Here is a 14,585-nt window from a genome sequence, read left to right on the forward strand (position 1 = left end):
AGAAATGTACTAGTAACCAATTGGTAATACAATTAACAAAGATAGTCTCTGGGACAAAGCTTCCTCCTTCATATGGTTAAAAAGCAAGCAGGGGCAAGAGGGGTTGGCTGTGTGAGTCTTTAGCAGGTTTCCCATGTTGGGTCAGGCTCAGAGGCTGAGTGTGATTATAAGGTTCATCTGGAGGAAACTTCTCATACCACTCTGGGATGTTCTCTCTGCCTTCTGAAACAGGTTACAGGTTGTTCCTCACCTCAGGCAGCTGCTGAATTGAGTCCAGTGGGACACATTGGTAGATAAGATCAGAAAGTATGTCCTTGCCCGTCTTTGCCTCAGTTTGCTTGCTCTGGCCTGAGCAATGCTCAACCCCAAACCTTTCTTAAATGAGTTCTCCAGAAACCTTTCAATGCACTGGTTTACTATGACATTAGCTACAATTGAGAGCTAGAATTTGTTTCCCCTTTTTGCACCCCTACTGAGCCAATATTGTTAAAGAATGAGGATCTTTGAAAAACTCCTTGTTCATTTAATCCTAAGTGTTCCATCATGTGCCCACCTTTGAAGTTTTAAAGGCATGGTGAGAGCAATAATTCCCACATATTTTCCTTTGTCTGTTGGGCACAAGTAAACAAACCTAAGTCATTACCCTAGTAACATCATCAGCTACTAGGCAAATGACACATTGTAGATAATACAAGAGAGATGTCAGCAGGAAACTTAGCACTGAGCTGTAGACCTTCAAACTGACATATAAGACCTGAACGATGTTTTCCAGTTGGGATGAGATGGACAAGCTGTATTAAAAGAGATGAAGTTAAAGGAAACCACCATCTAAAACCTGTATCCAGCCCTAGCCAGAGGTGTCAGATTAACTAGAGAGGCTGAGATGAAAAGTCAGAACAATGAACTGTCAGGTTTGTGGGTGAGGTGTATGGGTAGGTGAAGAGCTTCCCTGGGCAGCTGACTCAGTTCTCATCCCGTGGGGTCAGCATACCCTGACAAAAGAGATAGCTTTTGTCACCTGATGTTTTTTAAAATGTGAGTTATACAAGAACCTATCGGCCATGGTATAATTTTTCACATAGATTTCTCTATAAGGAGTTTTGTACTAGCTTGAAGAAGTGAATTTGATGAGAGATTATTATATTTCTAATTTCAAAATATAAAAATAATTTTGGGTATTATGCATGTATGCCTACATGTTCGTAACATTTTCTTTGGGGCATAAAAACCAGGATCCAAATAAAGCATTCTTAGGATACTGATTGGCTTTTCTGGTCCTGAAAGCTGAAGATAATAGGACTTTGGTATCTGAAGACGGTCCTCTTGAGTAACCCACTCTGGGGACAGGGAGTCAGCTTCCCTTTGACAACCTCCACATTATTACATCAGTGTACGTTATAGAGAGTGCAAAAATTTAATATAAGGTTCACATGCACTTAAATGTTAGTATATTAAAATATATTTATGTAGTACTTGTTTCTACAGCACTAGTTTTCACACTAGTAAGGAATGAGAGTTTGTTTTTTGTAATTGTCTGTTTCTCTGTGTGACTGGAGGTTGAACCCAGTTGAGACATGCTAAACATGTGTTCTGTCACTGTATACCAGCTATTCACAACCCATAGTAAGTAGGTTTGTTATGAGTTAAAATGGATACATAAACTATTTTAAAGGCATCCCGCAGTATAATACTGTTAAGGGCAGCATCACAGCATAGTAAAAGAAGATACACTTCCAATAGACGGAAACAGATTTGGATAAGTCTTGCTGACTTACAAGGCTGGGCAACTGATTTGAACTTTATGAGTCTCCCTTTCCTAATTATGGATTAAGTACAATGACCATGTAAAGTGTGAAGATGAAAGGAAAAATGCGTTTGTGATATGCTGGCCTTTCAATAAATGATGGCAGTTTGTTGAGCCACAGGCAAGATTTGTGGGAGAGGCAGGATGATCCCGAGTTCAAAGCCAGCCTCAGCAATTTAGGGAGTCATTTAGCAATTCAGGGAGACCATATCTCTAAATAAAATATTTTAAAAGAGCTGGGGATGTGGTTCAGTATTTAAACTTGGATTCAATACCTGGTACCATGCCCCCCACCCCCGTTTCAATATTCTAGAACTGCTGTCCTACAAAATTGCAAAGTTAGGTTTCATGAGGGTTCATGGAATTCTACCTTCCTGGACCTGTTGGGCCATATCCTGAAGAGCCAGTGCTGTAGGGGCACATTTGGGGACAGCTGTGTTTGTCATTTCCATCTACCTCCTGGGCTTCTGTCAGGAATGTCCACATCTCACTCAAGGATTGACCATGAAATGTGGAGTCTTTTTTCATCTTGGTCAGAATCTGAGCATTATAGTTGTTAGGTTGGGGAAAGTTTTTGATCAAATCAGACACAGCTGTTCCAAGTTCTTTTGTTGAAGACTGTAGGTCTTCATGGGCATTTCTCGTTTTCATAGTCTTTCCTTCAATGTGATCTTTGTTAAAGACTTACAGAACTTTGAAACATTTCTTGGCTGTGACCAAAGCCTTCTTGCACTGCAGTCATTTTATGTACCTCTTAACTCTTTCTGGTAGAATAGTATTCTGCAGGTACAGAGCACAGTGATAACCTGCATGAATACAGCTAATTACTGTTTCTTAAAACATAAATCGTCAAGTATGTGGTGCTTAAAACATATTTAATTCCTTAATTAATGTTTGTCCTGATAGCTACTCCTTAGATCAGCCCTTCTGGGGATCAGTGGCAGTGGGATATCCATCCTTGGATATCCACATTGATTTCCTGTCATTTAAAGAATATTTTCGTTTCACATTCACCCTCTTGTTTTATTGTACTGATAAAAAAGCATAGTTCTCGATTTTGATTCTGCTTCCCTTTCTCCTCTCTCTTGTGTTCATATGTTTCAGGTGCCCCTGAAGCAAAAAGAGTCACCCATCGATTGCTCTGGGTTCTCTCTAATCATGTATGCACCCACAGAAGCCTCCTGAATTTCACCCGTGCAGTCTCTCTCTCTGCTCCTGATTCCCAGCTTAGTTAGAGGCTCAAAAGGCAGGAGTCTTTTAATATAAATAGTGGCTTTGTAAAGAAAAAAATGCATACAGGGCTCCAGGAACCCCTTAGTCAGGCCTCTCAGTGAAGGTAGAGGGCTGGCAATGAGGAACATGAGGATAAAGTCATCAAATGGGCGAGTCTTGGTTCGATAGAGCCTCCTTGTTAAAACAAACTCCTTAGATTTACTGAAGAGTCCTGGGAGAAGATTTGGCATGGATTCCAGCTGGGCCCTGCTCTAAATTCTTTGTGCAGCCAGGACACAAAGGAGTCTGCCTGTTGCAGGGAGGCTAAACCAAGATTTACCCTTTACCAGCTGACAGTTTTGCTGGTAAATGAGGAGTTGAGGGAATAGGAATGACAGGATCTTACCCATCCCTTCACATTTAGCTACAGCTTTTATTCCCCACACAGCTGCCTGGTTTCTTTGCTGTATTTGCCTTCAGTGCCTTATTTCACTAGGAACCAGGTAAGGCCACGATAAGTGGCAGCAGGCCCACATCCATTTGCTGCTTAGAGATCATGTTTTAGAGCTGAATAAATGAGTGTTTTCTAGTTGTGCTTTTCAAATCTAAGGAATTGGGAAGTATTCATTGGCCAAATGGAAAGAGACACTAGTCATTTGTCAATTTAGACAAAGTTGAACAGTCTTGTTTTGCAGTCAGTTTCGGAGCTTAGGTGCATGTCTGAATATCCAGGAGGGACACATGGTGGGTGCCCAGCTGGAGTCTGTACATTGATTTGGGCTTTTGCAGAGGCTAGTGTCCCCTAATGTCCACTTGGGAAATACTGATATGTCCCAGTTGAAAAACAACACATGCCTTGACTCCATAAATTCCCTTGTTAGGGCCTTTATTCTAAGTGCAGGACAATTGCATTGCTTACTACAGGACAAAGAGGGGAATTTGATAAGTAACTCTCGCTCTCTCAAGCAAGAAAGTGAAAGTGATTCTAAGCAATTGCACCTGAACTTTGCATTTTGTGCTTAGAAAAGATGAGCATTATATTTTAAAAACCACTGGGGGCACAGAGGTTGTCACTTTCTTATTGACTCAGAACTGCACCTGGGAAAGTGTGGTAGTCTTTTCATCCTCAAAGACCATGTTTTGTTTATTCATTTTTAAAAACCTTCCCACATCTCTAAATTTCATTTTCAGCTTGTACTTACAATTTGATGATCAAGGATGAGTATGCCTTCTATTTAGTCTCATACCTGTGTGAACAGCTACTTCCTGCTTATCAGAACTGTCGCTTTAAACTTTCTCTGCTTTTTCCTCTACTTTAATTTTCTTCTGAATTCCGTTTTATTGAATGAGTAGATGAGCTATGATAATATCACTTTCTAAAGGGAAAGGGGACACAAGTGAGGAAAGTCATGCTTAATTGTAGCAAAACCAGAAAATCATTTAAGAGAATGCATGGAGGCTGGAGGTGTGGCTCAGTGGTAGTGATTTTGCCTACCTTATGTGAAGACCTGGATTTTATATCCATCATGGTGCCTGCCCACACATGTACACACATACACAAAAAGGAAAAAACAATAGGCATGATAAAGCATCAGTAATTAGCTCCATTGCAAATTTTGTTGTCCTTTGAGGGTCTTTACCTTTTTAAAACTGGGTTTTATATTTTCAGTTGATACATCAATATAAATAGAAGCTTGAATGTTTGTTCCTGATTTCTTTTTTATTTAAAGCTTTTTTAAAATACCTTTTTTTAGTTGTAGATGAACACAGTGCTTTTATTTTATTTATTTATCTTATGTGGGGCTGAGGATTGAACCCATTGCCTCACATGTGCAAGGCAAGCACTTCACTACTGAGTCACAATCCCAGCTCCTGTTCCTGATTTCTTAATGTGAAGAATCTTGTGGTTTTTGCTTTGGCTCTTTAATATTACAGAAACTTGAGAGAGAGAGAGAGAGAGAGAGAGAGAGAGAGAGAGAATTTTTTAATATTTATTTTTTAGTTTTCGGTGGACACAACATCTTTGTTTGTATGTGGTGCTGAGGATTGAACCCAGGCCGCACGCATGCCAGGCGAGCGAGCTACCACTTGAGCCACATCCTCAGGCCCCACAGAAACTTTTTTATAGTCCATATTTCTTTTTATTTTTCTTTTAATTTCTTTAACACAAACAACATAACATTTTTAAAAATGTGTAGGCCCCACATTTGCTTTTTACTTAAAACTGGAAAGGATCTAGCAGGTAATCTGCGTGAGGATAGACACATACCCCTTAATCCCCTGTGTTCTAGAGAATTGACAAATGACTTCCACTTGCACATTTTCCTTGGTGAGCATTGGTATTGGAAAGCAAATCCCTTTTCTTTGCTCACACATAGAAGGGAAAGTGCAGCATGGAAAGCTAATTTTGCTCTTCACTGAAGCAGGGAGGATCGGGGGTCTGCAGTGTTGAACTGCTCCCCCCTCCACCTTTGGCAGGCATCTGAGAGAAGGCTGATGTCAGCCCTCTCTCAGGCCAACATTTCATGAGCAAAGGAGAGCACTAGTCAGTGGTTTAACCAGCTGTTTCCTATCTGACAGTAAATGACTTTCCCCAAAGTCTCTAAAGGCTATAGGATGCAGAATCACCTCTCCTGAGACATTATTAGTTGAAGGATTGAATATGAATGTTGATTGTCTATTCCACATGGAGTGGCTACAGATAATATCAGAGAGCCATCAGGAAAACAAAACAAAAAAACAAAAACAAAGGAGAAATGGAGATCTGGAGTGAACCAAACCACACTAATAACATAGATTCTCAGTATTTACTGTAGTTATGTCCGATAGTCAAAACAATGAGCACACAGAATTAGTACATAGAGTTATGTATTGGTATCCTCAGGGGATTGGTTCTAGGATCCCTCTGCATATGAAATCTGTGGATGCTCAAGACCCTTATGTAAAATGGCATAGTATTTGCATATAACTGATGCATATCCTCTTATAAAATTTAAATTCTCTCTAGGTTATTTATAACCCCTAATATAATGTCAGTGCCATATAAATAGTTATATGGTATCATTTAGGGAAGTATATAGTATTGGCAAGGAAAAAAGTCTGTACCTGTTCAGTATAGACCCAGTTTGGTTTTTGTTTTCTGTTTTTTTTTTTTCCCCCCCAAATACGTTTGATCTGTACCTGGTTGAATCTGTGGATACCGAACAGAAATATGAAGGGCTGGCTCTACTGAACTGTTGCTTCTATGGAAAATATGAATCAGGTTCCTGTGAGGCTCTAGACAAAAAGTTTTTGTCAGTGGATCAATACATAGTCATGTTTATGTTTATCTCTGTGTAAAGATATCTTCTCTAATTTATGTTGTTAATTCATTAACATTGAACCCATAGGCAACAGCACTGTAACTCATACTTGAGTTACAGGTAAATTGTCTCCATAACACACCTCACAGCCTCTTGCCCTTAAGAACACTGGACGCTACTTTAAAAATGCAACATCACCAATAAAAAGCATAAAAATATGAAAAACAGAGTTAGGTAGACCATAACACAGATGGTTTTTTACAACATGAAGCTAAAACAAGGAGATGAAGTACTGCCTTGCTGGGCCTTGCCAGGAGCCTGAGCAACTCTGATGTTTTTGTTGCTCTGTGCATGTCTATAAATGACATTTAAAGTTTTAAAAATATTGATTTGGGGGTTACAAATAAATTGTAGGCAGATCACAAATATGAAATACATTAAAAATGAGGATCAACTGTATTTATTTTAAGCAAATTTTAAAAAAGGAATAATCTAAAATTAAATACTGAATTGTGACAAAATTATTGCAGATCAGCATGGCTCTGTGATTCTGTTATACTGATTTATAGCATTTCAAATAATCAACCAAATCTTGGTTGGGCCAGAGGACAGATGTCTTACTTAAAACAAAAATTTTAAGTGTTTATTTTGGTCAAATCAAACAAGCAAAACATTTAGTCCAAATGTAACCAATTTGGGGAAATATAGTATAAAATTATACCTGAGGATTAGGTTTTAATATTAAAGTGTTTAAAATTCTCAGCACTTCATTATTTTCCCCTTAGGATAAATTCTATTTCCAAATGAGTTGGGTTTTATTTTATTTTATTTTTATAGTATTTTGGGGTCTAAAGAAATTAGTTTATGGTTTTGTTTTGGTATGTGGTAATTATCTCTTATTTTAAAAAATTGGTAATGATATTATAAGACTAATTGGGCATTTAAAATACCACACAGATTAAAGAACTGAAAGGCAGTAAAACCAGGGACAGGGTGTTCTTCCTGCCATTATTGGAATAGGAGTCTTCTACATGTAGTGCCAGCCATATTGTATTTGGCTGTGACAAAAGTATTCCTTTGGATATGTGCTTCCTTGTAAACCAGAGTAATGATCATGTGTGGGAGAGCCAGGAGGAAGTCTCTCCACAAACAAGAGGCTGCATAGTAAATATTTCAAACTTTACAGGCCAGACAGTCTCTGTGGCAACTGGTCAGCACTTGCTCTTGTTGTCTGCAAACAGCCGGAGCCAAAGCCTAATGAATGAGCATGGCCATCTTCCAATAAAACCTTATTCATGGTCATGGGGATTTGAATTTCATATTGTTCTCATGTATCAAGAAATATTATTATTTTTTATTTGATTCTACCATTGAAAACTATGTAAACTATCTTTAGCTTGGGAGCAATAGAAAACAGGCGGTAGGACAGATTTGGCCCTAGGGCAGTAGTTTGAAAGACCTTATTCTAAAATTTATGTGGTTAAAACTATGTCTATAATTTTTTCTTGAATCTGTTTCCAGGTCAAACACATGACTACTATATCCCTTACTTACTTATGTCTGAAAGTAAAAACTTTTACAGCATATGTATCTCTGCATGAAAGAACATACATGTAGGTATACAGTTGTTTGTTTTGTGTGTATGTGTGTGTGTGTGTGTGTGTGTGTGTGTTTGTGTTTATGCATGTGTGGGAATGTGTGAGTTTGTTTTCTATTATAGTTTCACACTTGCTACTTAAGGCAGTTCAGTAACGTAAAAAAGAGTTCAGGAATGAAAATAAAATAGACCCAAGATTATATTCTGACTCTGTAACTACTTGTGTGACCTCAGAAAAATTATTTAACCTTTCTGAATCAGAGTTCTCATCCCTGAAAGGGAGTTCTTATGCCCCACCTCATATTGGTTCACGGAGGAAAACTAAATAATATATACAACAGACACCTAGGATATAGAAGTATATACACAAGAAAATCAATGTATTTTGAATGACTGAATCACTTTTTTCTTTTTTTAAGACTTGGTGTGGCTTCCTGAAGAAACTAAAGGGTTACTTCTATGGAAGATTTTCTGGATAAAAACAAACAGAACATCCCCAGATCAATTTCTTGCACCTTCCTGATTTCCTTTTGCAGTGGTACCATTGGCGTCCTCATGTTATTGTTTTATCTGACCTCAATCTTTTTTGGACCTGGTTGCCCACACTTTCAGATTGTCCTGTGACTTTGCCTGGGCTCCTCATACACTTATTATACCTCTCTAGAGCAGTACTTGCACTTTCAGTAGGAGAGTCCCTTTTGACAGAAAGAGACAAACATACTCCTTTTCTTTTGAAGCTTTCCTGGTGGGGGTACTGGTTAGAGAGGAGCACAGAATGGAAAACATTTTGTTTGTTTGTTTGTTTTATTTTTCTTTTTTCTTTTTTTTATTGGTTGTTCAAAACATTACAAAGCTCTTGACATATCATATTTCATACATTAGATTCAAGTGGGTTATGAACTCCCATTTTTACCCCAAATACAGATTGCAGAATCACATCAGTTACACATCCACATTTTTACATAATGCCCTATTAGTAACTGTTGTATTCTGCTACCTTTCCTATCCTCTACTATCCTCCCTCCCCTCCCATCTTCTCTCTCTACCCCATCTACTGTAATTTATTTCTCTCCTTGTTTATTTTCCCATTCCCCTCACAACCTCTTATATGTAATTTTGTATAACAATGAGGGTCTCCCTCCATTTCCATGCAATTTCCCTTTTCTCTCCCTTTCCCTCCCACCTCATGTCTCTGTTTAATGTTAATCTTTTCTTCCTGCTCTTCCTCCCTGCTCTATTCTTAGTTGCTCTCATTATATCAAAGAAGACATTTGGTATTTGTTTTTTAGGGATTGGCTAGCTTCACTAACCATAATCTGCTCTAGTGCCATCCATTTCCCTGCAAATTCCATGATTTTGTCATTTTTTAGTACTGCGTAATACTCCATGGTGTATAAATGCAACATTTTTTTTTTTATCCATTCATCTATTGAAGGGCATCTGGGTTGGTTCCACAGTCTAGCAATTGTGAATTGTGCTGCTATGAACATTGATGTGGCAGTATCCCTGTAGTACGCTCTTTTAAGGTCTTCAGGGAATAGTCCGAGAAGGGCAATAGCTGGGTCAAATGGTGGTTCCATTCCCAGCTTTCCCAGGAATCTCCATACTGCTTTCCAAATTGGCCGCACCAGTTTGCAGTCCCACCAGCAATGTACAAGAGTACCCTTTTCCCCACATCCTTGCCAGCACTTGTTGTTGTTTGACTTCAGAATGGCTGCCAATCTTACTGGAGTAAGATGGTATCTTAGGGTGGTTTTGATTTGCATTTCTCTGACTGCTAGAGATGGTGAGCATTTTTTCATGTACTTTTGATTGATTGTATGTCCTCCTCTGAGAATTGTCTGTTCAGGTCCTTGGCCCATTTGTTGATTGGGTTATTTGTTGTCTTATTGTCTAATTTTTTGAGTTCTTTGTATACTCTGGATATTAGGGCTCTATCTGAAGTGTGAGGAGTAAAAATTTGTTCCCATGATGTAGGCTCCGTATTTACCTCTCTTATTGTTTCTCTTGCTGAGAAAAAACTTTTCAGCTTAAGTAAGTCCCATTTGTTGATTCTTGTTATTAACTCCTGTGCTATGGGTGTCCTATTAAGGAATTTGGAGCCCGACCCCACAATATGTAGATCGGAGCCAACTTTTTCTTCTATCAGACGCAGAGTCTCTGATTTGATATCTAGCTCCTTGATCCACTTTGAGTTAACTTTTGTGCATGGCGAGAGAAGGGGATTCAGTTTCATTTTGTTGCATATGGATTTCCAGTTTTCCCAACACCATTTGTTGAAGATGCTATCCTTCCTCCATTGCATGCTTTTAGCTCCTTTATCAAATATAAGATAGTTGTAACTTTGTGGATTAGTCTCTGTGTCCTCTATTCTGTACCATTGGTCCACCCGCCTGTTTTGGTACCAGTACCATGCTGTTTTTGTTACTATTGCTCTGTAATATAGTTTGAAATCTGGTATCGCTATACCGCCTGATTCACACTTCCTACTTAGACTTGCTTTTGCTATTCTGGGTCTTTTATTTTTCCATATGAATTTCATGATTGCTTTATCTATTTCTACAAGAAATGCCGTTGGGATTTTGATTGGCATTGCATTAAACCTATAGAGAGCTTTTGGTAATATCGCCATTTTGATGATGTTAGTTCTGCCTATCCATGAACAGGCTATATTTTTCCATATTCTAAGAATGGAAAACTTGCCAGATAGGGAGAGTTCATGGCAATCACACATTTTATGGGATTCTCAAATCTGTTTCTAAGAAACCTCTTTTAGATGGGTCTCATCTTTGAGCTGCATATTTTGACTCCCTTGACTATAAGAAGCAGCAGAGCTAATCTCTCAAGTGTCAGGCATTTACAGTCAGTCAGTGTAAGACTGCTGTGCAGCCTCTAAATGTAGGATCTTTATTTAATCATATGTATTTTAAAATACCATTTTTCAGTACAAATCAAACTTACTTTATAATTGTGGTATGTATTAAAGTTATATAGTGTACTGTAACCTTGATGAAGTGACTAATAAAATTTGTACTAATAAATTCCTTAACATAAATCCCTTACTAAGAGCTGCCAAATGCTCTTTTTAAAAACATACTTTTGTTTTTTAAGAAATATTGAATTTATTGCTTTAGCTTATAATATAATTATCTTATGTATAAACATCTAAATATATAATATCAGGATATATTCTTATATATATAAAAATGATATATTCTTATATATAAACTGTGACTTTCTTTATGTGTGTGTGTGTGTCTGTGTAGATATATACACATAAAATCAATAGTGTATTTTATCTTTTTGTCTCTGCATTTAGCTTTAAGTAAATCAGCACTGAATGTGCCATATTAAGAAGTTTACTTTCAAAAGTTTCCAGTGAACTGGAAGGGGTGGGCCAGTTTATAATATGATGCTGTCTTTCTGTGTGTCTTTTTGGAAAAGTCGCTGGAGCAAGTGAAGTTGCAGAAATATCCATGTACTTCATTGTTTCATTGTGGCCTCATGACAGTCATGCTGGGAATTCCGAGTCCATGGTTTTGTCGATAAATTCTCCCATACCCCTTGTCTAGTAGAGATAAAGAGAAACAGCCACTGGGACACCTGTGGGCTCACACTGGCAGGCTAAGGGTGACATTGAAGGTAGTGCTGGCTGTGTCACAGGCTTCCCGAAGTGTTTGGTGAGAAGGAGGTACAGTCCTGAGGTTGGAAGGATCACACTGCTGTGACCTCCTGGTTCGAATCTGTCATTTGGTCATTATTATCTTCTTCTGTTCTTTCATTGGATTCCTTATTTTCTCTAATTAAAACTCACATTTCATGAAAGTGTCTAATTTTTTGGATCCTGCAGAGTATGTAGTAAATATTCTATAAATATTTAAACTAAAAGACTTACTATTTTTTAGCATAAAACTTCTGAGGGCCATCATTCTTTGACAGGATGGATGAAAAAACAGTTCACAGACATTAAGGGGACTTTTCTAAGTCTTTAATCTCCTTTCTTCCTTCCTCTTCATTCCATGGTTTTGAATTGGTTTAAAGAAAATATTATGAATTAAATTTACACACACAGATCAGGTTCCAAAATGAATTCACATGAACATGTTTTCTATGTATACTATAGTCTAAGAGCTAATGCATCCCTTTGAAGAATAAGGATAATTCTGCTTTCTCTAGATACGTAAGCCCTCTTAGATGATAAAGTAAAATGCAATTTATAGGAAGAAGGTCGACTTTAATAAGAAAATGGCCCTTTATCTATTCTGTTCCTCATATATTCCAAGTGCTTATCACAGTTCCTGGAAGAGACAGGATGCTCAGGAGAGCACTGAGTTGAGTGGTTGAGTTAGTGAATGAATGCATGAGGGAGTGGCAGGAAGGGGAGAAGGAAGGGAGAAGGAGAGGATTGATGGAATGACCTAAGGTCTAATGATCATTTCTGAGTTTGGCTTTCAGAATCTGTTTTTGTGGCCAATGTGTCAGTGTACTTGGATAGCTTCTGGCTGTGGCATCTGCAGCCCTGGCTGTTCCTGGGGCTGCCATTATACTAGAGCAGGTCTCAGGACCCTGCAGAGCCTACTCTGGCAGTTGTACTCTGAGGGCCACTAGAATTCTTCCTCCTATCCTTGTTCTCATCTTTTTGTCCCTTCAGTTATCTTTGAATATACGATAGGAGAAATAAATTAGCATAGTCCCATTGTAATGATATCATGCATCTCTTCCTATCTTTTATCATCAGTGAAGTATATATTAAAAATATGAACAGGACTAAGTTTAACTTCATCTTTGTTTTTCTGGGTGTTTTTTTCCTTTGGGTAAGAGTTAAATTATTGGGTTGTGCATTAAGACGTATGGTCTTTAAGAGTCATAAATCATGGTTCTCCTGATATTATAGTTTCCTTCTATATATGAGCAATATTTAAAATAATATTCAAGTGGATCTTTTAAAAAATAGCCTGATAACTTAAACTTGTGGACAATCAGCTTAAGAAAATTAATAGCCCTTTTATTGTTTCTTCCTTTTCCTTCGGCCTCAATTTCCCTGAAGTGGTTTCATCATCTCAGAAGTCATTCATTCTTAGAACCTCAGAGCACATGGTCCTATTCTTCTTGTCTGTCTTTTCCCATGTTCAGACAGTTAGTTGTTGAAGCCCTCTTGATTTCACTATTGTGGAAAATTTGTACCATATTTCTCTTAATTCACATCTTTGCCATCAGAATTTTGGGTAGCATTGCTTCTTTTCTGTATTGTTAATTGCATATTCCTACCCTATAAGCAGAGTCTTCTCCTCCTGGCCATGGCCATGCCCATGTAGAACTTTTGTGCCTGTCCTGGAATGGATATGATCCTCTGTACACTGTATTTCATTCTCATCCTCAGGCTATCAGCGTAAGTGTCACGTCTGATGGGAGGTACTTTCAGTATACGCAGTATTTTTCTTTTATAATACCGATTGTACTTTTTACCTTTTTCCCCCCCAGTTGTATAAAGCCTAAGAACCCATATGGTTCAGTTTGGTCAGACATTCACCTCCAAAGATATTACCTAAAACAATCTAAATGTTAACCTTGCCTCTACTTTGCCTCTAGAGGGGAAAAAAGTCTGAATGTGTTTATGCTTTAAAGTATAGTATGATGTGTATTAATGCTAGGAATTGATCCCTGCATTGCTCTACCACTGAGATACATCCCAACTTATTTTTATTTTTTAGTTTGAGACAGAGTCTTATTGGCCTTGAACTGATGATCCTCCTATTTCAGCCTCCCTCACTGCTGGGATTATAGAAATGTTCCACAACACCCAGCTAAAATGTAGTATATGTTTACTTATTTTTTTGCTATAAGGGATTAAATTCACGGATATCTTACAACTTAGCTACATTTACAGTGCCTTTTTATAATTTTTCTTTTTATGAGACAGAGTTTTGTTAAATTGCCCAGGCTGGACTCATACTGCCTTGATCTTCCTGCCTCTGCCTCCCAAGTTGCTGGGATTTGTTTGTGTGACTGTACCTGGCCAGTATTATTTTTATTTGATCATTTGCTTTCTATATGCCTTCTCTAGAATTTAACTTCTCAAGGACTTGATGATTTGCTCCCCACTGTATGTTCAGCCCCTTAAAAATGACTCCAAGTTTCTCTTTTCCAAATTTCTTTTATTAATCAAGGAACCCTTTCCCCAAGCCAGGTAAGTCTTTGTTGCAAGGTGGTTGCTGCCCCACCTGTTACTCTTTACCCTTCCTGAAGCTGGGGTTGAGGTCTTATTTATCTTTATAGTCTAGAACCTGGAACATCAACTGAGAAGATGTTAAGTACTCATTCTATTATATCTACTGGCAACAAAAATGAATGAAAGACTTAAACTGTGTCTTATATATAGAAGATATTTTGTAAAAATTACGACAAAATGAGTGAATAACTTAGATCTTTCTTAATTTACAGGTGATTTTTGAAGTGATAACCTCTGGACATCAAGGCTACCTTGCTATTGATGAAGTGAAGGTGTTAGGACATCCATGTAGTAAGTTGCCTCTACTATTAAATCTTGGGGTACATCACAGGGGCATATTTGTGTTGCGGATTTAGTGAAGGAACTAAAACCCAGGTAGAAGATGACTGTCAAGAGAGTTCATTGGCATGTCTCCAGGTTCATTTTCTACCCCAGAAGTCC

General features: G+C 38.0%; 1 protein-coding gene across 7 annotated transcripts in view; it reads left to right on the plus strand.

The window, feature by feature from the left end:
- Ptprm (protein tyrosine phosphatase receptor type M) overlaps window positions 1-14,585 on the plus strand; it is a 788,264-nt gene that overhangs the window by 277,372 nt on the left and 496,307 nt on the right. For all 7 annotated transcript variants that reach the window (XM_077792334.1, XM_026408885.2, XM_026408886.2 and 4 more), the window contains exon 4: window positions 14,357-14,435. In XM_077792334.1, the coding sequence (XP_077648460.1) occupies window positions 14,357-14,435 (79 nt within the window). The remainder of the gene's footprint in view (window positions 1-14,356; window positions 14,436-14,585) is intronic.

This window comes from Urocitellus parryii, chromosome 13, assembly GCF_045843805.1.
Source record: "Urocitellus parryii isolate mUroPar1 chromosome 13, mUroPar1.hap1, whole genome shotgun sequence".
Lineage (NCBI taxonomy): Eukaryota > Metazoa > Chordata > Mammalia > Rodentia > Sciuridae > Urocitellus > Urocitellus parryii.